We start from the raw sequence: 23,623 nt of genomic DNA, 5'->3' as shown, positions 1-23,623 counted from the left end.
AAACCATGGTAGAGACAAATCAATTTTTCCTTTTTTTCCTTGTGTCCACCCCAATTGTAATTGGGATATGCTAAAAGTGACACTGATCACACACTAGCCCCTAACATTGTATCTCACTCCAAGAGACAGTGTGTGACATCCCAGCCTGAGCAGGCCTGACTACCAAAATAGAATGTGTCCTTTGAGCACTGAACATTTTCTCCCCATTCACTATAGACAGATATATGTAAGAGCAAGAAGACTTCTCAGTTTGAGTGCCGTTATTGTACCCTAGAACTAGATGTAAAACACAGTACAATACACTGCTGCATGAATGGATTGAATGTAAAATGTACTCTGTGAGTTGCTCTGGTGTGTGTGTGTGTGTATGTGTGTGCGCGCGAGCGAAGGGCATGCTCATCAGGTCAACCTGGGACACAGCAACCGTGCAAGAGATAGTGGGTGTCTACATACAAGTAAATATAGGGATACTGACATTTGTCTGTGTCATTTACTTTTCTATACCAAGACACCTTTGAATGATCCTCATTCACATGTTTATCTCAAACTACGTTATCCTCACTACAGATCGCATCTATTGCTCAAAAGATAAAGTGGAGAGAGTTTTAAAAAGCTGACAGGTAAAACGCTGGCATTGCGTCACAAGACTGAAGATCATTTTACAGTGGAGTTCTTTCTCTCAGCACCTTCACATTGTGGCCACTAGATGTCACACTATGACAATTGCGGTGTGACACGCTGTTGCTCAGACCGTCGGACAGGGGACCATATTAAGACAACGGAATGGCAAGACCATATTAAGACAATGCGGAGACGTTGACTGCTCGGTTAAAGACTGTCCTCTGTTTTGCAACTTTGTTTGCCGAGAGATACCGTGTTCAGATCAGGAGAAAACTACGTGGACACAATGACTGTGCAAAGTGTACCAATAGAGGACAGGGGGTAGGGGTACAGAAAAAAGTGTATTTTAAACTAAGAAGATGGAGGAGCTGAACAAGATGTTGAACACAAGTGAAAAGGGGGGAAGTATAGGGAATTGGAAGATGAAAAAAGACAGCGTGGGATGAGTAAGAGTGGGGAACTGAGGGAAATCTGCGTGGCTGGGAAGGGAATGGTCAGCCCATAACGCCCAGCGACAGTGCCAGGGTGTGATTGCGGACACACAAATGATAGGATCTCTAGGGGGGTGGCGGCTGATGGGGGTGGCGGCTGCTCTCCAAATAAAGGTGACTGGATGTTCCTTTCTTTTGAATTTTATAAAAAATAATTTAAAAATAAAATAAAAGTAAAAATCATTATAATGAAAGAATAATAATTTAAAAAAAAAAAAATAATAATAATAATAATAAAAATAATAATAATAAATAAAGTTAAAATAATAATAATATTATTATATAATAATTATTATTATTATTATTTTATTATTTATTTATTATTATTATTATTATTATTATTATGCCTCTGGGGAAATGTACTAAATTAGTTGGTGGGTGATAATGTTCCAAAATAAACTGCTCAAAATTGTCTTTGTTGTTTCTAGGATGTCAAGTCCACCAATGTCATGTCCGAGAAGTGTGCTGGTACTGCATAACCAGCAGCCTGAGTCTAAAGTTTAGTTATGTCACAATACTTAACTATAACTGCTCTATGGTTCAGTCTAACATACCTCTGGGGATATGTCAAACCAATGGAGTTGTAAAAGGGTATAATTAACTCAGTAAATTGCCCATTATATACCTGAATAGGCTTGTTTGAAAACACTATCGAATGTGTACTTTTTATATAAAACTAGTCATTCCTAACAGTAACTTCCCATCTACTTATTTTTCTGAATACAGAGATTGTGTCAGGAAAATTTTCTTGCTCAAAAGAAAAATATAAGTATTATTTTACACACCAAAATGCCTGAAATTCTTGAACTTAAACAACGGGATAATTTAGGCACCAAATTAACACTCCAGTACAAAATATAGGGGTCCACACAAGCTACGACTTTAGTGAGTAATATAATAAAATTACAGTTTTGTTTATGAAGGATAAGGGCTCAGGAAAAGGTTCAGAGAAGGGCACCAACACTGTCCAATTTAGAAATTATAAAGACTCAGCGTCATCAGGTTCAGCAAAAGAAGGCTGTGGGCTTTTTTATTGAGGTTTTGAAGGTGTTTAAAGAGCGGAGTGCAGAAGCTATTCAGTTTGAGTCCTATCAAAACAACTAGGCGCACATAAACTGAGCAAAGTAAAATTTCGTATTGCTTTTCATACATGCACGCACAGAATACCACGACTAAATGAACTGGGTGGCCTATTCCTGTTTTTAATATAATGAAATATGAATATAACAGGAGATTCCTACATCTGAAAGGTGTAATATTCAAAAAGTAATCCATGGCTGTACGTCAACTATCCGGCCTGCCCTGTCTAGAAGTCTGTTGTCAGTCTAGTGAAGGAAGGCAAGTTAATAACTGTCAGATCCCCACTGGCAGCCATCTCAAAAGATGCTGACATCTTTCTTCACAAAGCTCATTCTTTCACCTTTTTTTTCCACCTCACACCACTAATTAGCCCTCCCCTCCTAGCACTCTTATCTTCGTCACTCAGGTACACAGTGGGGTCCTTCAGTGTCAAAGAATGCAGGCATGAGAAGGTTTACATGTACGGCCTGAGTCGTGCACAGCATCATCAGTGGAACAGACACATCACAAAGCTTTTTTTAAACAGACATTTATTTTTGAAAAAAGACACGATCGATCGTGTTCCGTCCCGACTGGAGAAAAAAATAGAAAATGTACATCACTGAAGTCACTGAACGGTTACTGCAGACGCCGCGGCGGCGGGCTGCTCTCGACTCGCGGGTGTCAGTCCGGTCTCTGTCAGCGTTGCCCTCGCCATCCCCGCCTCACTCCTCTCTGTGGGAGGGGCCAGCAGCCAGGCTGCCCTGCGCTGTGCCTGATGTTGGGGTGAGTTACATGGTGTACATCACACAACGTCCTCAGGCACGGTCTGTCACTCTCCGTCGTGCCAAAAACACAGCATGTGGGACAGCGCGAGCACTGGGCGGTCTAAACACACAATATGTACACGGCTGCCATGACTGCTACACATACAAAAAAGGAAGAAAAAAAGAAAAACAAAAAACACAAACTTGGCAAAATAAGACTAACAAGTGAAGAAAAATAAAAACACAAGACATTCATCACCACAAATCACTTCGGATGTACTGGTGGAAGTAGCACAGTAAAATGCCTTATGTTATCTTTTCTTTTTTTTAAAAATGAAAAGTTAGATCTATTCACTTTGACACAAAACTGTCAGAGCGCTGGCTCACCCACAGACAGAAACCAACCACAGCGACAACGATAAAAATACTGTTAAAGACACCGATTCACAATACTTTCTCGAGAAGGCAAATGTACAGTTAAAAGGTACAGCATGGTGTGGCATATTAAAGTATAGCACAGCACACACAGGAAAGGCAAAAAAGACACCTGCTCCACGGTGTCAGACACTCCAGATTTCCCCAGACGAAATGCCCCTGGCAGGAGCTGAATGAACGTTTATTTGCCCTATTCTAAAGTGCATTTGCAGATACGGAGCTCGACAGATGGCACATGACATGAGACAAACACACACACACACACACACACACACACGTTTTCTTCCTGGCTCCTCCATTGCGCTTTCGGTGTGTATCACGGGACTGACCGTGCAGCTGGACAGACCCAGGGGCCATCACAACCGCTGCACACACCCAGCAGCACAGCCGCGGACATCGCCCAACAGCACGCTACACACCTACAGCCTGGAGCGACTCAGCGGCGGCCAACATCTCCTCGGGTCACAGTTGATCCCCTTCGTATGTGAATCCGGTCCGCACAGCACGGCAAACTACACACACGCTCTCACCCCAGTCCAATCCCAGAGTAGCCCGTAGCACACTTCACTCGGTTCCGTGTAGCATAGGATTAAACAGTAGTGTGTGCCTACAGTCAATTAGTGCAATAGAATCAATTAAGTCGGTCCAGTGCGAACTCAACTCAAGTCAAAATGTGTTGTGATTGTCTGTGCTTTAACGGTCATCACCCTGTCAGCTGTAAAAAATCAAGCAGCGTTTGAATCAGTCCAAGCGTCCGTCCACCAGCGATTGAGTCTGTACCGTTCACTCAGACCTCTGTGCGTCAGTACGATGAGATTTTATTATGTTAATGGCACAATAATTCCCTTATTTTTTGAGGGTCTGTCGGTCAGTTGACAGTCAGTCGCTGAAGCAGCGGCCGCTATCTGACCGTTGAACCTGTGCGTTTTTTTAGAGTCTGTGGCACTGTGTCTGCAGCCATTGCCAGCTCACTCTACACGTCTCCCTGTCAGATAGGGAAATATTCACAGCCATTCAGGAATGTCACTTTAGGTCAGGGTTAACACTTAAGACTGTTAAAAGAGCTATACATACCTTACACTCACACGCATGCGTGCTCGCACATGCGCGCACATGAATACACACACACACACACACACACACACAGTCTCTCTATCCATCTCTCTTGACAGTCAACCCTCTGCCCACCCCCACATACACATAAATCCTTCCTCCCTCAAATTCAAAATTTTCATGATAAAATATTATATTCAACCGTTTCCTCCCTGCCGACCCCAGCACACATGCATACTCCCCCTCCTCGCTCACTTTCCCCGGCCACCCTCTCTAAAATACACCACCACCACCACCCACACCCCCCCCACCGTCCATCTCTCCATCCGTTTCTTCTTCACGACTTTAAGCCCATCCTGGCCATTAGCTGCTCATACACGGTCCAGGCCATGGCAGCCATCAGCGTCCTGCGCAGAGACCGCGGCACCGCCCCCCGGAAGAAGCCCTTCAGCCCCTGCTCCTGAGAGAGAGAGAGAGAGAGAGAGAGGGGGGGGAGAGAGAGAGAGGGGAGAGAGGGAGAGAGGAGAGGAGGGGGAAGAGAGAGAGGGGGACGAGAGAGGAGAGGAGAGAGGAGAGAGAGAGAGGGGGAGAGACAGAGAGAGAGAGGGGGAGAGACAGAGAGAGGGGGGGAGGGAGAGAGACAGAGAGAGAGAGGGAGAGAGGAGAGAGACGATGGAAAGTGAAAGGAGTGTCAATTATAACTGAGCATAAGGACCGTCTTTAACCCTGTCCGATGAGCACAGCCATTACAGCGTAGCCAGTCGGCTAAAATTAATTTCAATGACAAACAGAGCGCAGAGTTGTTCTGTAACAGCCTATAGACCCAAAACATCAGAACCCTCCCACCGCGCGGGGCCTTACCCTGTAGATGCAGCGCACGGCGTCCCCAGTGCTCCGGTACAGGTGAGGGCTCACTTGCACCTGCGTCTTCACAACGTCCGCAGGCTGCGTGACCAGGGAGGCCAAGACCCCCGCCATCACGCCGCAGCTGAAATTCAGCAGGGGGACGTAGGCCGAGGAGGTCGCTTCTGAAAGACAGCCAGACGCCACGGTTAACAAGCTAACACAGCACATCACACACTGCGCAGCCCAAAACCCCGCTGCTAACGCTAACACAGCACATCACACACTGCGCAGCCCAAAACCCCGCTGCTAACGCTAACACAGCACATCACACACTGCGCAGCCCAAAACCCCGCTGCTAACGCTAACACAGCACATCACACACTGCGCAGCCCAAAACCCCGCTGCTAACGCTGCTAACGCTAACACAGCACATCACACACTGCGCAGCCCAAAACCCCGCTGCTAACGCTAACACAGCACATCACACACTGCGCAGCCCAAAACCCCGCTGCTAACACAGCACATCATAGCTGAGGGAACGTGTGGGGGGAAAAAATGTAAAATTACAATGATCAGAAATAAAACACCAAAATCTGCCGCAGATTTCACACAAACATACAGCACTGCACAGCACAGCTACTACTTCTGTGGGCTGTTCGGACATGACTGAGCTTAAACCAGCACTTTCTTGGTCTGATTATACAACATGAGATACACATGTACCCTACAATTAGGTATAGAATATGACAGACCCTACAGTTAGGTATAGAATATCACATACACATGTACTCTACAGTTGGGTATAGAATATGACAGACACATGTACCCTACAGTTGGCTATAAAGTATGACATATGCATGTACCCTACATTTGGGTATAGAATATGGCACACACATGTACCCTACAGTTGAGTATAAAGTATGACATATACATGTACCCTACAGTTGGGTATAGAATATGGCAGACACATGTACCCTACAGTTGGGTATAGAATATGGCAGACACATGTACCCTACAGTTGGGTATAGAATATGACAGACACATGTACCCTACAGTTGGGTATAGAATATGGCAGACACATGTACCCTACAGTTGGGTATAGAATATGACAGACACATGTACCCTACAGTTGGGTATAGAATATGGCAGACACATGTACCCTACAGTTGGGTAGAGAATATGGCATACAGATGTACCCTACAGTTGGGTATAGAATATGGCAGACACATGTACCCTACAGTTGGGTATAGAATATGGCAGACACATGTACCCTACAGTTGGGTGTGGGAGAATGTGGCAAACTGACCCTGAGGCAGGGACCTCTTGGCCTGGCTGTAGAACATGACGTAGATGCCGGAGAAGGGTGCGTCTCTTAGCAACGTGGCGGTGAGGCCGGAGAACAGAGCCCTGGGTCCCTCCGTCATGTACACACTGCGCAGAGCCCCCAGCACAGTCACGTAGTTATACCGGCCACTCTGAAACACAGCATCACAGGACATCACACACTGCATCCCAACACTTGTCCATGTACCACACTGCACAGCAGATCGATGTAACTCACACACATCGCATCGCCATGTAGACACACACTGCATCCACACATGTGCATGTAATCACAACGCATCCCAGCACTGCGCCATGTAACTCACACTGCATCCCAGCACTGCGCCAGTAACTACACTGCATCGAACAGACTGTGCCATGACCCACACGGCATCCAGCACTGGCCTGTAACCAACTGCATCAGCACTGCATGACTCACAACATGCATCCAACAGCATCGCCATGTAACTACACACTGCATCCCACACTGCGCCATGTAACTCACACTGCATCAACACTGCCATGAACTCCACACTGCATCCCAACACTGCGCCATGACTCACACACTGCATCCAACAACACTGGCCATGTAACTCACACCTGATCCCAACACTCGCCATTAACTCACACTGCATCACACACTGCAGCCATGTAACTCACACACTGCATCCCAACACTGCACCATGTAACTCACACACTGCATCCCAACAACACTGCACCATGTAACTCACACACTGCATCCCAACACTGCACCATGTAACTCACACACTGCATCCCAACACTGCACCATGTAACTCACACACTGCATCCCAACACTGCACCATGTAACTCACACACTGCATCCCAACAGCACTGTGCCATGTAACTCACACACTGCATCCCAACACTGCGCCATGTAACTCACACACTGCATCCCAACACTGCACCATGCAACTCACACACTGCATCCCAACAACACTGCGCCATGTAACTCACTCGCTGCATTCCAACACTGCACCATGTAACTCACACACTGCATTCCAACACTGCACCATGTAACTCACACACTGCATCCCAATACTGCACCATGTAACTCACACACTGCATCCCAACAGCACTGTGCCATGACTCACACACGCATCCCAACACTGCGCCATGTAACTCACACACTGCATCCCAACAACACTGCGCCATGTAACTCACACACTGCATCCCAACAGCACTGCGCCATGTAACTCACACACTGCATCCCAACACTGCGCCATGTAACTCACACACTGCATCCCAACACTGCGCCATGTAACTCACACACTGCATCCCAACACTGCACCATGTAACTCACACACTGCATCCCAACACTGCACCATGTAACTCACACACTGCATCCCAACAACACTGCACCATGTTACTACACACGATCCAACAAACTCCACCATGTAACTCACACACTGCATCCCAACACTGCACCATGTAACTCACACACTGCATCCAACATCACATGTAACTCACCTGATCCCAACACTGAGACATGTAACTCACACACTGCATCCCAACACTGCACCATGTAACTCACACACTGCATCCCAACACTGAGACATGTAACTCACACACTGCATCCCAACACTGAGACATGTAACTCACACACTGGATCCCAACACTGAGACATGTAACTCACACACTGCATCCCAACACTGCACCATGTAACTCACACACTGCATCCCAACACTGCACCATGTAACTCACACACTGCATCCCAACAACTCCCCACCATGTAACTCACACACTGCATCCCAACACTGAGACATGCAACTCACACACTGGATCCCGCTCACTCTCACTGCAATCATTCCCCAGCACATGGGAAGTGCGACTCTGCAACACACTAAATACCACAGAACCTGTACCCAACATCCGATACTCAGGGGCTCCCAGACACTGAGACATAAGCCAGTCCGGTACACAGCCCCATTCACACCAGGCCCAACTCAGAGAACCCACAGGGATATAACTGGCCATCGCGCGACGCTCTCTCTTCCTGTTCCTACGGTAACTGTACTCGTTCCATCTCATGTCGGCTAATTATGAAACATTACCGTTGATGAGTTCAATTAGTCTATTTTTTTATTACTGGATTTATTGTTGCCAAATGTTCACGCTACAGCGATTTTCACATCAAATACTCTCGCCAAAAATAAGAATTTTCTGGATGTTGACATTTGAAACTGTGTCAGCTGCCTATTTTAATTTTTCCTGGTTCATCTGACCTTCCACGTATTCACCTCCCCTCTGGTCCCCGCTGAGGCTGGTGAAGCAGGAGTTTACTGAACATACAGTGGCATTAATCTGATAACAGCAATAGTATTGATATCATCCCAGATTCTGTGATAAATTACTCTCAGCAAATACGTGCAGTCTTTGGTGGGGGCCATGCTGAACAAAAAAATCAAATATGGACGGTAGGTGGGGGAGTGGTCATATGATGTTCTTTACTGCTGTACACGGATGTAGGCTATTGCCCAACATCACACTCTTCTTTTCATCAAACATGCCGGGTTTAAACTATTTTACAACAAACAAACTTACTACTGTGGACCTATTCTGTAATGGCAAATGCCTGTAGTTCCCCCACCTGCTTCCTCACCAAGCCAGACCTTCATATCGTGGCAGCAGTATTCAACATCAAAAGCATGTGATTGAAGTGCAGCTACCGCACCTCCCTGTCAGCCTCCACGTTCCTAGTGTTCGGATCCCCTTTCGCTTTCACAGCCGTCAAGAGCACGCACGCAATGCTAAAGCAGTACTCTCTATTAACCCATTTAAGCCCATGGTCTCTACCACTCTTTTTCCATCTGAGAATTTTTTTTTTGTGTGCAAATGATTATATGTAAGAAATCTCTGGGGGAAAAAAATCTGGGCATTAATGGGTTAACTGTCTGGCTGTGTTACCCCCCCCCCTCTGACATCAGGAGAATGAAGGACGGCCTCTGGCACGGCTGGGAGGCGTTCAGCGTCAGGCTTTTTATTTTACATGGCGTCTAAAAACGTATAATAATAAACAATAAACCGCCATTTTGTATGCCCGCGGGCCGACAGGGCACAGACGTGGCGGCCTGTCAGAGACGGGCGCCCGCCAGCCTGTCCCTTGGCCCGGCCAGAGAGGGGGGGGGCCTCTCACCTCGAAGCGCGTCTTGATGACGGTGACGGGCAGCATGCAGACCCCCGCCACCGTCCTGGCGCTGGCGCCCAGCAGGACGGCCTCCAGCGCGCTGGGGCCGCGCTCCTGGAAGAAGTGCTGCTTGAGCGAGTAGAAGGTGCTGAAGTAGATGCCCACGCCGGGGATGCAGCGCATGAAGGACTAGAGGGGACAGAGACAGGCGGGGAACGCGCTCGTTACACGGTGCTTCACATCACATTACAATGCTGCCATAGCAGACGCTCTTATCCAGAGCGACTCACACAGCATTCACATAGCATTTACACTGCATCCAATTATACAGCTGGATATATACACAAGCAGTGCAGGTTAGGTACCTTGCTGAAGGGTACAGCGGCAGTTTCCTACCTGGGAGTCGAACTTGTGACCTTCAGGTTACAAGACCAGTTCCTTACCCATTATACTACACTGCCGCCCCGCAACATATAATGCCCTTGTGCTGGGAGAGAGGCAGCAGGACTCACTGACACCCATCTGTTACCAGCCCAAATGCCCCACACTTTAACACTTACAGCATATGTCTGTTGATTCGCTGGAGCCTCATCAGGGTTAAATGACTTGCTAAATGTACTGCTCTGTGGCCAATAGCAAAGCAGCGTGGTTCGCTGATGGGGGCAGTGTGGTGTAGCGCGGAAATCCCCAAACCCTTTTCACAAAAGGGGCCATTTGCAACATTGAAATACGCCAGACTGCATTGAGCGCTATGGCTACTTTGCCTGAGTAGGAAAGCCGCTCCACCCGTTTGTGTATGAGGTAAAATGGCCTCCTGCTTCAGCTCTCCCTTGCCCGCTCAGCTCACACACTTGTGTTCACCCTGTGTGTGTGTGTGTGTGTGTGTGTGTGTGTGTGTGTGTGTGTGTGTGTGAGTGTGTGTGTGTGTGAATGGGGCGGCAGAGTGGTATAATGGGTGAGGAACTGGTCTTGTAACCAGTCACCAGGTCACAGGTTCGATTCCTGTGTAGGAAACTGTCGTGCCCTTGAGCAAGGTGCTTAACCTGCATTGCTTCAGTGTATATCCAGCTGTATTAATGGATGCAATGTGAATGATATGTAAAAATAATTGTGTAAGTCGCTCTGGATAAGAGCGTCTGCTAAATGCCTGTAATGTAAAACTTAATGTCAACTTTCACTCAGATTCATTACTTTGCTGTGTGTGTTGTCAGAGAGGTACTTTTTCAGCACTATCTTCATGCCACAAAAGCTAAACGGTGTGGAAGGACAGTAAAATGGAACAGTGCGGAGGGAACCACCAAGCTCGTAAGCAGTTAGCGTACCTAGCGGGGCACCACAGCACAGCACTGAGTCAGAACAGCACCCGGCTGTATAAATGAGTAATACATATGCTCTGAAGTAATGCTGGATACAGCAAACACAGAACGCAGCGTGATATAACGCTCTGATAACCCCAATTCATAGTGTCTAGAGCAATTCTGTTTTTTTTTTGTTAATGCGTACTATGGCGTCCGACTCTGTAAGAAACCGATAAGGCAGGCGACTGAAAACAGCACGCGTGAGACGGCCTTGGAAAGCCCTGTTAAACAGACGGGAGGAGAATACGCACCGGCGAGACTCCCTTCCACAGTCCCAGCAGCCTCTCCGTCCGCACGACGCTGAGAAACACCGTCACCATCCCCACCTTCGGCGAGCTGAGACGGGGAGAGAGAGTGGTGTAAATACATACACAAACACACACACACTACACACACTATACACACACAAACACACACACACTACATACACACACACTATACACTACACACGCTATACACACACAAACACACACACACACACTACATACACACACTACACACACTATACACACACACACACAATACATACACTACATACACACATACACAATACATACACTACATACACACACACAAACATACACACACTACATACACATACACACGTACACTACATACACACACACACATACACATACACCACACGCACACACACACACATACACACACACACACAAGCATGCCACATCAGCACTACTGCAGCCACTGAGGCGGTGGGCAAAAGGTGATTACAGCTAAGACCCTCCACTGTAGATAAACGCACACTGTACCGAGGGAGAGAGGGGGGTCAGAGATTATCTAGCACACATTAGCCAAGCGCACAGGCAGATAAGTTTCAGGAGTCTACGCTGCTACACCGGAACATCGCGTTAAGGGTCCCCCGGCTGTGTTCCACCGTGTAAGGTCCATAAATACAGGATCAGCCTGTGCCCTGTGCTCGACCGATAAGATTAGACTGCGCAGTCTGTGACGCTCCAGCTGTGCAGACTATGTGGGATCTTTTGTCGGATGAGCCTGTATAATGTGTAGGGCAGTGAATGACCAGTGGGTAATATAGTGTGTTTGGTGTGCATCACAAGGTCCTGGGTTGTAATGTGTGCTGGACTGTAAGGGATCAGTGGGTGCAGCGTGTTGTATTTGGCAGTGCAGGATCAGTGTGTGACCTGTTGAACGAGTGTGTGACCTGTTGAACGAGTGTGTGTGCTGTTGGGCGAGTGTGTGTGCTGTCAGAGGAGTGTGTGTGCTGTCGGAGGAGTGTGTGCGCTGTCGGAGGAGTGTGTGTGCTGTTGGGCGAGTGTGTGTGCTGTTGGGCGAGTGTGTGTGCTGTCGGAGGAGTGTGTGTGCTGTTGGGCGAGTGTGTGTGCTGTTGGGCGAGTGTGTGTGCTGTTGGAGGAGTGCGCGCCCTGCTGGTGGGCGAGTGTGTGTGCTGTCGGAGGAGTGTGTGTGCTGTTGGGCGAGTGTGTGTGCTGTCGGAGGAGTGTGTGCGCTGTTGGGCGAGTGTGTGTGCTGTTGGGCGAGTGTGTGTGCTGTTGGAGGAGTGTGCGTGCTGTTGGAGGAGTGTGTGTGCTGTTGGGCGAGTGTGTGTGCTGTCGGAGGAGTGCGCGCCCTGCTGGTGGGCGGGTGCGAGCGCAGCTGGCGGGCGGGCGGCTCACCCCGGGTGCATGCTGTTCTGCAGGGTCTGCAGCCGGGTCTTGACCAGGTCCAGGGGCTGGAAGAGCAGGGTGGAGCAGGTCCCGCTGAGAGAGCCACACATGAAGGCCTTGAGAGCGGGGTGTGCCTGAGGGGGGGGGGGGGGGGAGAGCGCTTAATGCCGCGTTCCTAACGCCGCGGTTGCAGCGCGCAGGGGCGTCGTCCGCCGCGCGCGGCCCTCGTGTGTGTGGCGCTCAGCGCGTTTCCGCACGCCAAACTGCGCGTGGGGAGAGACGCGAGGCAGAGCGACAGACACGGGTCAACACGCGAGCAGGAAAAACAAACAAACATCGTCTTCACCGCGCGCGAGCCAAGACTAGAAAATGCACGCTTACACCACACCACACCAAACCACACCACACACATAACAGCTCCACACCACACCACACCATACCACACACACAACAGCACCACACCACACCATACCACACACATAACAGCACCACACCACCCCACACCAAACCACACCACACACATAACAGCACCACACCACACCACACCATACCACACACATAACAGCACCACACCACACCATACCACACACATAACAGCACCACACCACACCACACCATACCACACACATAACAGCACCACACCACACCACACCATACCACACACATAACAGCACCACACCACACCACACCACAGCACACACATAACAACAGCACAGCTGAGACGCAGGCAAGCGTGCCTGCGTGCATAAGCACACACACACACACACACACACACAGGCAGTGCACATGATGTAGATGCATAAGGACAGCCTACACAGACACAGAAAGGAACTGTCAGACTGAATCACACTGCTTCAGACATTATTATTTCCATGCTCGGCAGACAAATCAAAACAAATAGTGTGTGACAAACACACAGCTACACACACACACACAAACAAACACGCAACTAAGCCCTAAATATAGATACGCAAGGACACATACTGAGACAGCACAACAATTTGTACATGTATACGTTTCTTCAAAAACACACGTTAAATCTCATCACAAAACCTGCACACAGTGACATCATAAAATGGTAGCAACACAACCTAACACACAACACTGTCTCACCGCCCTACCTTTCCTCCGCCGGCAGATTTGGCTTGTGAATCTTGTTTCTCTTGCATCTCTCCCTCTTTTACTCTCTCCCTCTCTCTGTGCTGCTATGAACAGCATATCAGAGTGTAAGCCTCCATTTCTCTCACCCTCTCTCCACTCTCTCTTTCTCTCTCTCACCCTCTCTCCACTCTCTCTTTCTCTCTCACCCTCTCTCCACTCTCTTTCTCTCTCTCACACAATGCCTAACTCTTCCCCCCCTCCCTCCCAACCCGCATCAGCTTAATCCAGGGGCTTTCGTTTCTCTCTCTCTCTCTCTCTCTCTGACACACACACACTCACTCACTCACTCACTCACACACACACACACTCCACTGTGCTCTCCCCCTCCAGATTGCTCCCTGCCAGCTTGATTCTTTTTAAAATGCCATGAGTCACACGGTAGCTGCTTGACTGTGTGTCTGCCTCTGTGTGTGCATGTGTGTGTGTGTGTGTGTGAGAGAGAGTGAGAGAGAGAGAGAGAGAGAGAGAGAGTGGCTTAGATATATGCAGTGAAAGTGACAGAAAATGCATTTCTGTATGAAACAAAACATCACACTATCTTCGCAAAGCAGATTGTGCAAAGCCAGGTAATATTAAATGGCACAGAGTAACCCTTATCTCCAGTGCAATATACGATACAAAGGCTCTTCCCATACCTTGGACTTGAACCCGTGACCACATCTCTCTCCTTCTCGATCAATCTCTCTAGCCCCCCTCTCATAGCCCCACCCTTCAACTGAAGGCCTCAGTAACAGCCAATTGCCAGCCATCTCTTGTTAGAGCTGACCAATAGCAAACTGGGAATAATGGGGTAGCTCTACCCTTCTTGGCTTGTCTCTGTGGATTTAAGGTGGTATGGCGGAGTTGACCCATTTCATGCAGACAGAAACACAGCTTTAAATCACAATAGCTGGATACACTGAGAAGATCCTAAAACACTTTAGAGTATTCCAGAAGCGCATCAACTCCACTGAAAAATAATCTACCCGAACGATGCTAATTCAGTTGACAGAAACACTGCCAGCATTGCATGAGATGACCAAGCACATCACACTGAGCTACATGAACACTTGGCAGGAGCTCATGGCTAGGATTTTTCAAACAGGGTCATGACAGTGTATGACCCACAAAGGATTTAGGCCTAAGTGAGTCACTGATGACACCAAAACCCCAGGTTTCCATGGTAAAGCTCAAACCAAGCAGGCTTACTTGGTGACTTTGTTTTGATATTTGGTGACTTCCACAAACTTCCCGGTCACGTTCAGCCATCTCAGTGAAGTTAATTTGCCGACAAACCGGGGGAGGGGGCTTATGGGTGGAGCAAGAAAACTGCATTGTGAAGTGACACCTGGCAGCACTACAAAATCTAGGACATGAACATGGAGGAGATGACAGAAGAACTGCCAACAACTGCCAGCAAGGCTGAACAGTATTAAACTGTCTGACAAGCTGTTTTTATAATATCCTTTGTTGATAAGCAGTGACTTTGAGCTTTCCTAGTGTGCTCTATTTCTCAGTGCGTTAATCTTTTCAAGAACATGTTCGCTTCAGACAGCAAGACCACAAGCAGTCATCTGGATGTGGAAAGAAGTGTTCAGATATGTTGTACCTTGCTCAAGGGTACAACAACAACAGTTCCTACCCCAGGAATCGAACCAATGACCTTTCGGTTACAAGCCCAGTTCCTTACCCGCTATGCTACACTGCTGCCCGAAATTACCACAAATGGTGTACGAGCCTGTATAGGAATGTTCACAGGAAACTTTCACAGGAATAAAAATATTTCACCTGAATCTCCCTTTAAGTGTGGTATTTCACAGCCAGGTGAATTCCAAACTAGCACAAACATCGTTTTTTCTAATAATGCCCTGGTATGAATAAGTTTTCACAAGCAATATATTTTTAACCAGCTGTTCATAATAATGTTCTCTGTACCAATCTATACCTCTAATGGGTCGTAACTCAAAACACTTATACTCACCACAACTAGCTCCATATTCTTCCAAAGCTACTGTACGATCCTGGGGAACTGGTCTGCAGTGTGTATTGCTGACTTGCTTTCTTACACTTCGTTGTGAAGGACAATCTTTACGCTTGTCCTAAACAAGCAAAAATGAATACAACTTAAATCTTCAGCAAGCCTGTATACTACAAGCATTTTTGCATGTAGTGATATCTCTCATGTGTTATCAAAAAGCTGCTTCAAAATAAATGTTGTATATTAGTATATACACCATTGTAATTTATTTCCTAAATTGGCCACTGCTGTTTGATAATGCAGCATGCAACATAAGTGATGTTCCATCAGATTTCAGAAACATTATAATCAAAGAATCGCACAGTCACAAACATGTTTCCGCTCATGTAACAATAACTAAACATAAGTTGGAACTACATTAGCAATCTAAGATAACTCTTCAGGAACTGAGGATCCTCAGCCAACCTTGGTGGAAATTCCAGCTTGGTCCCAGTCTGGTTTTAAGCTGGTCCAGCTGGTTTTAAGCTGGTTTGGACAAGGTCAAACTGGCAAGATGGTTTAAATGGCAACCACACTGGCAAGACTATGTCCAGCTGGTGGGCCAGCCTGGTACAGACAACAGACCATCACCAAATTCCAGATGGCGTCTTGCTGGGGCACAAGCTGTTTCCAACAAGATTCCATCTTAGAGAGGTAGCTGGAATTTTCACCAGGGAAGAGCTTTGTGGACAGACAGGAAAGGTTCAGGTGTAAGATCGCAAATATGTGATTGAACGTTCTGAACTGAACATTCTAATGCTGATAAAACAATCATTTCTGAGCAATAACGTTCTAGGACAATGACTGCTTAGAATGTTGAAAAAATACATTCCAAAAAACTACTCTTCAAAGGGTTAATTACACCGTCATATTCGCAACGTTAGAGCAGCACTTACCCGGTTCCTTTGCCACCGTCCTAAGGGCCAAATATGTATGGGACAAACATTTTGACGGTAGCTAATAAAATAAGCTAACGCTAATATTCAAATATGAATCGGATAAAAACAGCAAGCGTTATTTTCTGTGATAAACCTGAAATTAGTAAGCTAAATAATGAACGGTGAATTAAAATACTTTTTCTGTTAAAGTAGTTACTGTAACTGTTCTGTAATGTGATAGCTAAATAACTTAAACGCGTTATCGTTGAATCCGTCTGGTCCAACTCTGCTAAGTTACGAAAAAAGCAAAAGATGCTAGCTAGCTTCTAACTAAACCTCACGATTCTGCTTGTCAGATTTACCAAGATAACCAACTAACGGCAAAATTGGAAACAGATCGATAGGAATGGATGATATTGACTTCGATCCTAGTTTGCTCAAACTACCAAACAAAAAAAACTGTTATATGAAGTGGCTTGCTAAACATGAAGTATTAAAGGTACTTATGTCTCACAAGGATGACGCAATTTCACAACGTTTGACAGCTACTTGTCAAACCGCATGGTCAACCCGTATGTAGCACCGTATGTATGTAACTGTCTAAATATCTTGCAACCAACTTCAACTGCTATAACGTTAAGCTAAATGTACTGTCGAAAAAACCCTTCTTTCTCTTCAAAGGGAGGAGTAATTGGTCCCTAATTTATCCAACGAGATCGGTTTGTCTGCTTTGTCTTTTTTCGCTCTCCCGGTGTTTTTATCTGTCGCGTAAAGTGAGATGTTGGACCCTAGCTACGGTTTGATTCCTGAATCCGCAGTGCAGGCTAGGTAGTTGCATCGGTCACTTAAAGGGGTGCGTTGTGCGTAGTCCCACCCCTTTCTCTGTACCAGTAAACACAACGACCGGTTTCGAGCCGGTTTCAGCTTGATTTTGCAATGTTACTGCAAACCACTTGGAACAAGCTGGAGGTGGGGAAGCGAGGCTTAGCGAACTATTTCAGGTTCTTAGAGCCCTCTGCTGACAAAACGCCGTTATTAGTAGGAGACCACTTTCATGATAAACTGTGTTCACTAACGTCCTTCCATGTGGACGATTGCTTTCTCTTCAGTAGGTTTACTTTGGCCGTTTCTGCGAAGGAAATAGCAAAATGCCAGGGAGAGATTTACAGAAATGTTTAGGTCATCGCAATAGACAGTTCATACGTCCATCACCTACCTGTGCGTCTTTCGCAAGGTATCAGATATGTCTTTTTACAGACACGGTCACAAATACGCTATTTTGTAAAGGTTTTGTGACTCTGCGAAAAAGCTCGATAGATTCGAATAACCGCATCAGTAAACACTGACGCACACGGACACACGCACACACACACACAGGTTAGCTAAGAATTAAATGCCACAAGTTATAGGAAGCAGTTGAAAAAGCCAATTTTTATTGCAACAGTAATTCATATTACACGTATCATATCTCCAGATAAAAGGAACAGTACAAAATCCGGGTTTTAAATGGGATAAATTAAACCGTTTCTCTCGCTTCCTTGGCAGCACCAGCAGGAAAACCGAACGCAGCTAGTGGTGGAACTTTTAGACTCCAACGTTCAATCACAGAGGTGCGCACCCATTCGAACGAACCTGGTCCACCCCCGCCGCACGTTCAAACAGAATCAAAGAATACAGGCAGGGATAATAAGGCAAAGATCACTGAAAAATACAGTGTGTTATAATGCAGTTACAGGGAGTTAATAAAAAAAAAAAAAAAAAAAAAAAACAATGGCTGGTCTGTCTAATACTTCAAAGCGCTCCACAAAGCAGTGTCCAGAGAATGTGTGCAGAGACTACGAACAAAAACATAACCCTACCCCACCACCGTATAAGCCCCACATTTGTATGTAAACACAAACATCCACATTAAAGTGTAGTTGTTTGCTTGTGCAGGAAGATCGCAGAAAACCCTGGATAGTGTAATTTATGCTGGTTTATTAGGCTACACGCATGTCTCGATTTGTATTCGTTGCGTCACATTCTCACGTGTGTTGCAGCATCTTTATTAACCATTTTTCATATGGCTCTAACAGTGACATCACGTAACCGGTATAATAATTGTGCTTGGTGCAAAACCTGCACCAAGACCACTATGTGATCTTCAATGTGTGGGTCTAAAAATTTTAATTTAACATTTCATTGTGATATAATGTCTAACCATGTGCAAGTGTGTGTTTCCAGGTGCATTGATCCAATTGCATACATGCACGAGTGTTTCCAATGCAAAGCCATTTTAATAATCCCAAACCAATGTATAAAGTGAACTAGTAACGGCTATATTTTATACAGTACATTTAGCATATAACCCCCTAATATAAAGAGAGGTAGAAAGATATAAAAACTTTCATACTTTCACAAAATAGTATAAACTTAAAAATACAAATCTCTTAGATGGCAGTACTACTTTGGTCCCCTCTGTATTCTAAATATTTTTGCTTTTTTCTCAAAATTCATAGATAGAAAAATAGATCCAGAAATAAGAATATAGTAAGAATGTTTCCTTTCAAAAATATTCACATTCATGCTTAAGATGAGTCATTTGGCCAAATATATATATTTATGTGCATGTTTGCATTTACTCTGTGAACATTTGTGTAGCTTTTTGAACAGATTTCTCAGTGGACTCTGAAAATCTGAATGATTGTAAAAAATACTAACCAGGTACTGTGTACACCTGTGTTAAAGTCATGTACAGCATTTAATCTGTCCATGTGTGCATGTAACCATGAATGTGTTACAGTGTTGCACATACAAACATCTTGGCATGTGGAGGCATAACCATTTCAATCTGGGTAAAGAGCTGTGCATGCAAAAGTGACTGAGTATATAAATCAGTTCCCTGCTGTGGCCAGCAGGGGCACTGTGACAGTCCCTGACGGGCAGGTCACTCTGGTTTGGGCTCAGGGGTTTCGCTCTTGGGATCCACCTCCTCGTCACTCTCTGCTCCAGACCGGCCAATCATACGTCGCAAGGTGAAGGGCACGTCCCCGCGCCTGAAAATGAATTTCAACCCAAATAAACACATTTCCACACATTCCAGTGTTAACAAGCTCCCACGAGCTGCATCCCAACAAATCCATTCGTCACAATCCCATAATGCATTACACAATACACAAGCAGCCGTTCTTACGGTGAAGAAAGCTAAAGATAATAGATTCCGGTACGATGCAAGATAAGCGACACGAGGGAAGCGAAGTAACGAAGGGGGCGGGGTTACCTGAGCTTGCTCCTGAGGGTGCTGACCTCCCGGTTCATGGCGTCGGCGGACTCGGTGGCGTCCTCCAGCTCCCTCTGCATCTTCCTGCGGTTGGCGTTGGCGCGGGTGGCCTCCTCCTCCGCCTCCTCCAGCTGCCTCTTCAGCTGCTTCATCCGGCTGTTCAGCTTGTCCGCCTGCGGAAATCGGGTCAGAGTCCGGAAGACCGCGCTGTCAGAGACGCGTCGGGAACACGGCCCGTGGAAACGGGACGAGGAAATCTGGCGCATCGCTGAACACACGCGAGCGTCCTGTGCGGTTAGGCCCTCGGTCTTGTACTGCTGCATGCCTGGGCAGTTGCAGAGTATTGGGCAGTCTGTGACAGGGTAGTGAATGGCCTGGTCTTTGTACTGCTGCATGCCTGCACAGTTTGCAGTGTCATGGGCAGTGTGTGAGTGTAAGGGCAGTGAATGGCCTGGTCTTTGTACTGCTGCATGCCTGCGCAGTTGCAGTGTCATGGGCAGTGTGTGAGTGTAAGGGTAGTGAATGGCCTGGTCTTTGTACTGCTGCATGCCTGCGCAGTTTGCAGTGTCATGGGCAGTGTGTGAGTGTAAGGGTAGTGAATGGCCTGGTCTTTGCATGCCTGCGCAGTTGCAGTGTATTGGGCAGTGTGTGACAGGGTAATGAATGGCCTGGTCTTTGCATGCCTGCATGCCGGGGTTTGGGCAGTGTCGGAAGGGTGAAGGCCGGTCGTGTCTCGGCGCATTCAGTGTCAGCAGGGTAGTGAAGGTATGGCCTGGTCTTTGCATGCCTGCGCAGTTGCAGTGTATTGGGCAGTGTGTGACAGGGTAATGAATGGCCTGGTCTTTGTACTGCTGCATGCCTGCGCAGTTTGCAGTGTCATGGGCAGTGTGTGAGTGTAAGGGTAGTGAATGGCCTGGTCTTTGTACTGCTGCATGCCTGCGCAGTTTGCAGTGTATTGGGCAGTGTGTGAGTGTAAGGGTAGTGAATGGCCTGGTCTTTGCATGCCTGTGCAGTTTGCAGTGTATTGGGCAGTGTGTGACAGGGTAATGAATGGCCTGGTCTTTGCATGCCTGTGCAGTTTGCAGTGTATTGGGCAGTGTGTGAGTGTAAGGGTAGTGAATGGCCTGGTCTTTGTACTGCTGCATGCCTGGGCAGTTTGCAGTGTAATGGGCAGTGTGTGAGTGTAAGGGTAGTGAATGGCCTGGTCTTTGTACTGCTGCATGCCTGTGCAGTTTGCAGTGCCATGGGCAGTGTGTGAGTGTAAGGGTAGTGAATGGCCTGGTCTTTGCACTGCTGCATGCCTGCGCAGTTGCAGTGTATTGGGCAGTGTGTGAGTGCGAGGGCACTGACGGACCTGGTCTTTGTACTGCTCAGAGTTGCGCCGCTCGTCGTCGACCTGCAGGAAGGCCTCCTTCAGCTTCTTCTCCGTACGCCGCACCAGCTTCGACGCCTGCTGCCTCTCCCTGAGGGCACAAGGACACAGCGACAGTGAGAGAAAGGAGAGAGAGAAGACAGAGAGAGAGAGAGCGTGAGTGAGACAGAGAGACAGAGAGGAAGAGAGGAAGAGACAGAGAGTCAGTGTGCCAGGATCTCACCGGGTCTCTATGTCCAGCTGCTCCTCCAGCTGGAGGATCTTGGCCTCCAGGGAGGTGATGCTGGCCTTGTACTTGCTCTTGACGGTCCCCTCCAGCTCCTGCAGCTTCAGCTTCAGCTCCTTGTTCTGGCGGTCCAGCTGTGAGCGCGCCCCCTCCAGGCGCTGAGAGTTACTGCGCTCCGCGCTCAGCTCGGTCGTCATCTGCTCAGCCTGAGAAAGGCGGGAGGACAGGAGCAAGAGTTCAGTCAGTCTAGGAATACAGTCCCAATCTGTGCTCATTTCAGCGCACCTGAAACCTGCAGACAAAACATGAGATACGGCTCCTAGACTCACACATGCCAACGGGAGAACCTTTAAAGTCAATCTGCTTTTAGAGTCCAAAGTTCAAAGGCCCCCATATAAACTTTAAAATTGGCCAAAAATTGAAATTAAATAAACCAGTGGGCATAAATGGCCCTGAAAATTAATGTTGCCCCAGAAGCTCTTTCAAGCCCAATCCACATCCCAATTCTGATGTAAATTTAGTGTGATCAATAATCAGTTTCTACATGTACTTATTTACAGAAAACATGGAGACAAAGCTTTTCAAAAAAGTAAAATTTTAAGAATTTTAAAACCCAAATTCATTTTTATAATTTCTGACTTCCAGTGATTTCGAAGGAACGTGAGAGGTGTACAGAGAGCAGTATGCAATGATTCAAGCTCTCTCAGGTCAGGTTCGCCCTCTCTGCCCGTCCTGGGTACCTGTGCAGTGGCCCTCTTCAGACGGTCGTTGACCAGCTCAGTGTTGCACTGCTCCTCCTCCAGATCCTCCTCCAGCTGGGCGATCCGCGCCTCCAGTCTCCGCTTCTCATCGGCCATCAGCGTGCTGAAGGGGAGGGAGGGCGGGAGGAGATGAAGGAGGGAGGGAGGGAGGAGGTGAAGGAGAGGGAAGGAGGGAGGGAGGGCAGAGGTGAAGGAGAGCGAGGGAAGAGGTGAAGGAGAGCAGGACGTGGAGTGGCAGAGTGAAAAAACGTCAGTAGGATGGGGTCAGCTTCTGAGATGGTCCACATCGAGGTTCAAAGGTCGTGAACCAACAAGCACGTTTTAAAGATTCAGTTACAGCTAGTGGAACTTTCTTAGTCATATACAGGAGGCCACAGCAAGCTTTCAGATACATTTGAGGCATCGCACTAAGTAGACAAGGCACTACACATTTGAGCCATCGCACTGAACAGACAGGGCACTAAGCAGGCAGGGTACTAAGCAGGCCATACTTCTTGGAGGCTTGACTGTTGATCTCATCCTGCAGCTCGTCCCTCTCCAGCTGAGCTTGCCTCTTCATCCTCTCTGCTGCGGCCAGGTCCTGAGGAGGAGGAGGAGGAGGAGGAGGGATGAACAGTCAGCCAAGCGAGAGTGAGAGGAAGCACGGTGACTATGTTTGGGGTGGAGGGGTGGAGATTTGGGTAAAGAGATGGGGAGGGCAGAGAAGGGGATGGGGACGGGGTGGAGGACAGGGACAGCCCTGCAGCCTGACCTCCTGCAGCTGCATGTTGTCGGCCTCCATGGTCTTGATTTTCTTCTCGTTCTCCTTGGCCTGGGCGAGCGCCTCCTCGCGGGCAAGACGGGAGTCCTCTATCTCCCTCAGGAGGTCTTTCATCTGGGCCTGCCAGGGGGAAGAGAGTCCTAAACATCTGCATTCTGCGTGTGTGTGTGGAAGTGTGTGTGTGTGTGTGTGAGGGTGTGTGTAAACTGAGCTGTGATGGTACCTGCAGTTTCTTCAGCTGTTTGAGGGCATCGTCCCGGTTCTTGTTGGCCATGTCGATCTGGGCCTCCAGCTCCACCAGGTCCAGCTCCAGCTTCTTGCGGGCAGCAACGGCCACGGACCGCTGCTTACGCTCATCCTCCAGCTCCATCTCCATCTCCCGCACCTGGGGTGGGATGGGGGGGGGTGATCGTTTCACTCACGCCAGGTTTTAAACATACGCGGCTGCGTCCAAAATCTCTAAAGCTGC

The 23,623-nt window shown here is 47.6% G+C and overlaps 2 protein-coding genes across 5 annotated transcripts in view; both read right to left on the bottom strand.

Annotated features, from left to right (window-relative positions):
* Positions 1-4,333: 4,333 nt before the first annotated feature.
* Positions 4,334-17,634, bottom strand: slc25a38b (solute carrier family 25 member 38b). Of its 3 annotated transcripts, none has more exons than XM_064324114.1 (8): positions 16,795-17,634; positions 15,863-15,980; positions 12,751-12,875; positions 11,350-11,434; positions 9,750-9,929; positions 6,579-6,747; positions 5,288-5,454; positions 4,334-4,886 (listed from the first exon to the last, which is right to left on the bottom strand). In XM_064324114.1, exons 2-8 carry the CDS (start codon positions 15,875-15,877, stop codon positions 4,764-4,766), a joined length of 864 nt encoding a protein of 287 aa, XP_064180184.1. In that variant the 5' UTR covers positions 15,878-15,980; positions 16,795-17,634; the 3' UTR covers positions 4,334-4,763. The 3 variants fall into 3 exon arrangements, with proteins under 3 accessions (XP_064180184.1, XP_064180185.1, XP_064180182.1); XM_064324115.1 differs by lacking the exon at positions 16,795-17,634 and adding an exon at positions 16,251-16,785 and having other exon boundaries at positions 15,863-16,059; XM_064324112.1 differs by lacking the exons at positions 15,863-15,980; positions 16,795-17,634 and adding an exon at positions 13,863-15,856.
* Positions 17,635-18,187: 553 nt separating this feature from the next.
* The window catches only part of LOC135248973 (myosin-9-like), a 32,237-nt gene continuing 26,801 nt past the window's right edge, over positions 18,188-23,623 (bottom strand). For both annotated transcript variants that reach the window (XM_064324110.1, XM_064324111.1), the window contains 8 exons: positions 23,378-23,539; positions 23,146-23,274; positions 22,886-22,974; positions 22,374-22,497; positions 21,631-21,839; positions 21,390-21,498; positions 20,036-20,208; positions 18,188-19,811 (listed from right to left, as the gene is read on the bottom strand). In XM_064324110.1, coding sequence (XP_064180180.1) covers positions 19,703-19,811; positions 20,036-20,208; positions 21,390-21,498; positions 21,631-21,839; positions 22,374-22,497; positions 22,886-22,974; positions 23,146-23,274; positions 23,378-23,539 — 1,104 coding nt within the window. In that variant the 3' untranslated portion in view covers positions 18,188-19,702. The remainder of the gene's footprint in view (positions 19,812-20,035; positions 20,209-21,389; positions 21,499-21,630; positions 21,840-22,373; positions 22,498-22,885; positions 22,975-23,145; positions 23,275-23,377; positions 23,540-23,623) is intronic.

This window comes from Anguilla rostrata, chromosome 2 (assembly GCF_018555375.3).
Source record: "Anguilla rostrata isolate EN2019 chromosome 2, ASM1855537v3, whole genome shotgun sequence".
Lineage (NCBI taxonomy): Eukaryota > Metazoa > Chordata > Actinopteri > Anguilliformes > Anguillidae > Anguilla > Anguilla rostrata.
Note: the sequence above shows the minus strand (reverse complement) of the source record. Positions and strands in the feature narration are given on the sequence as shown.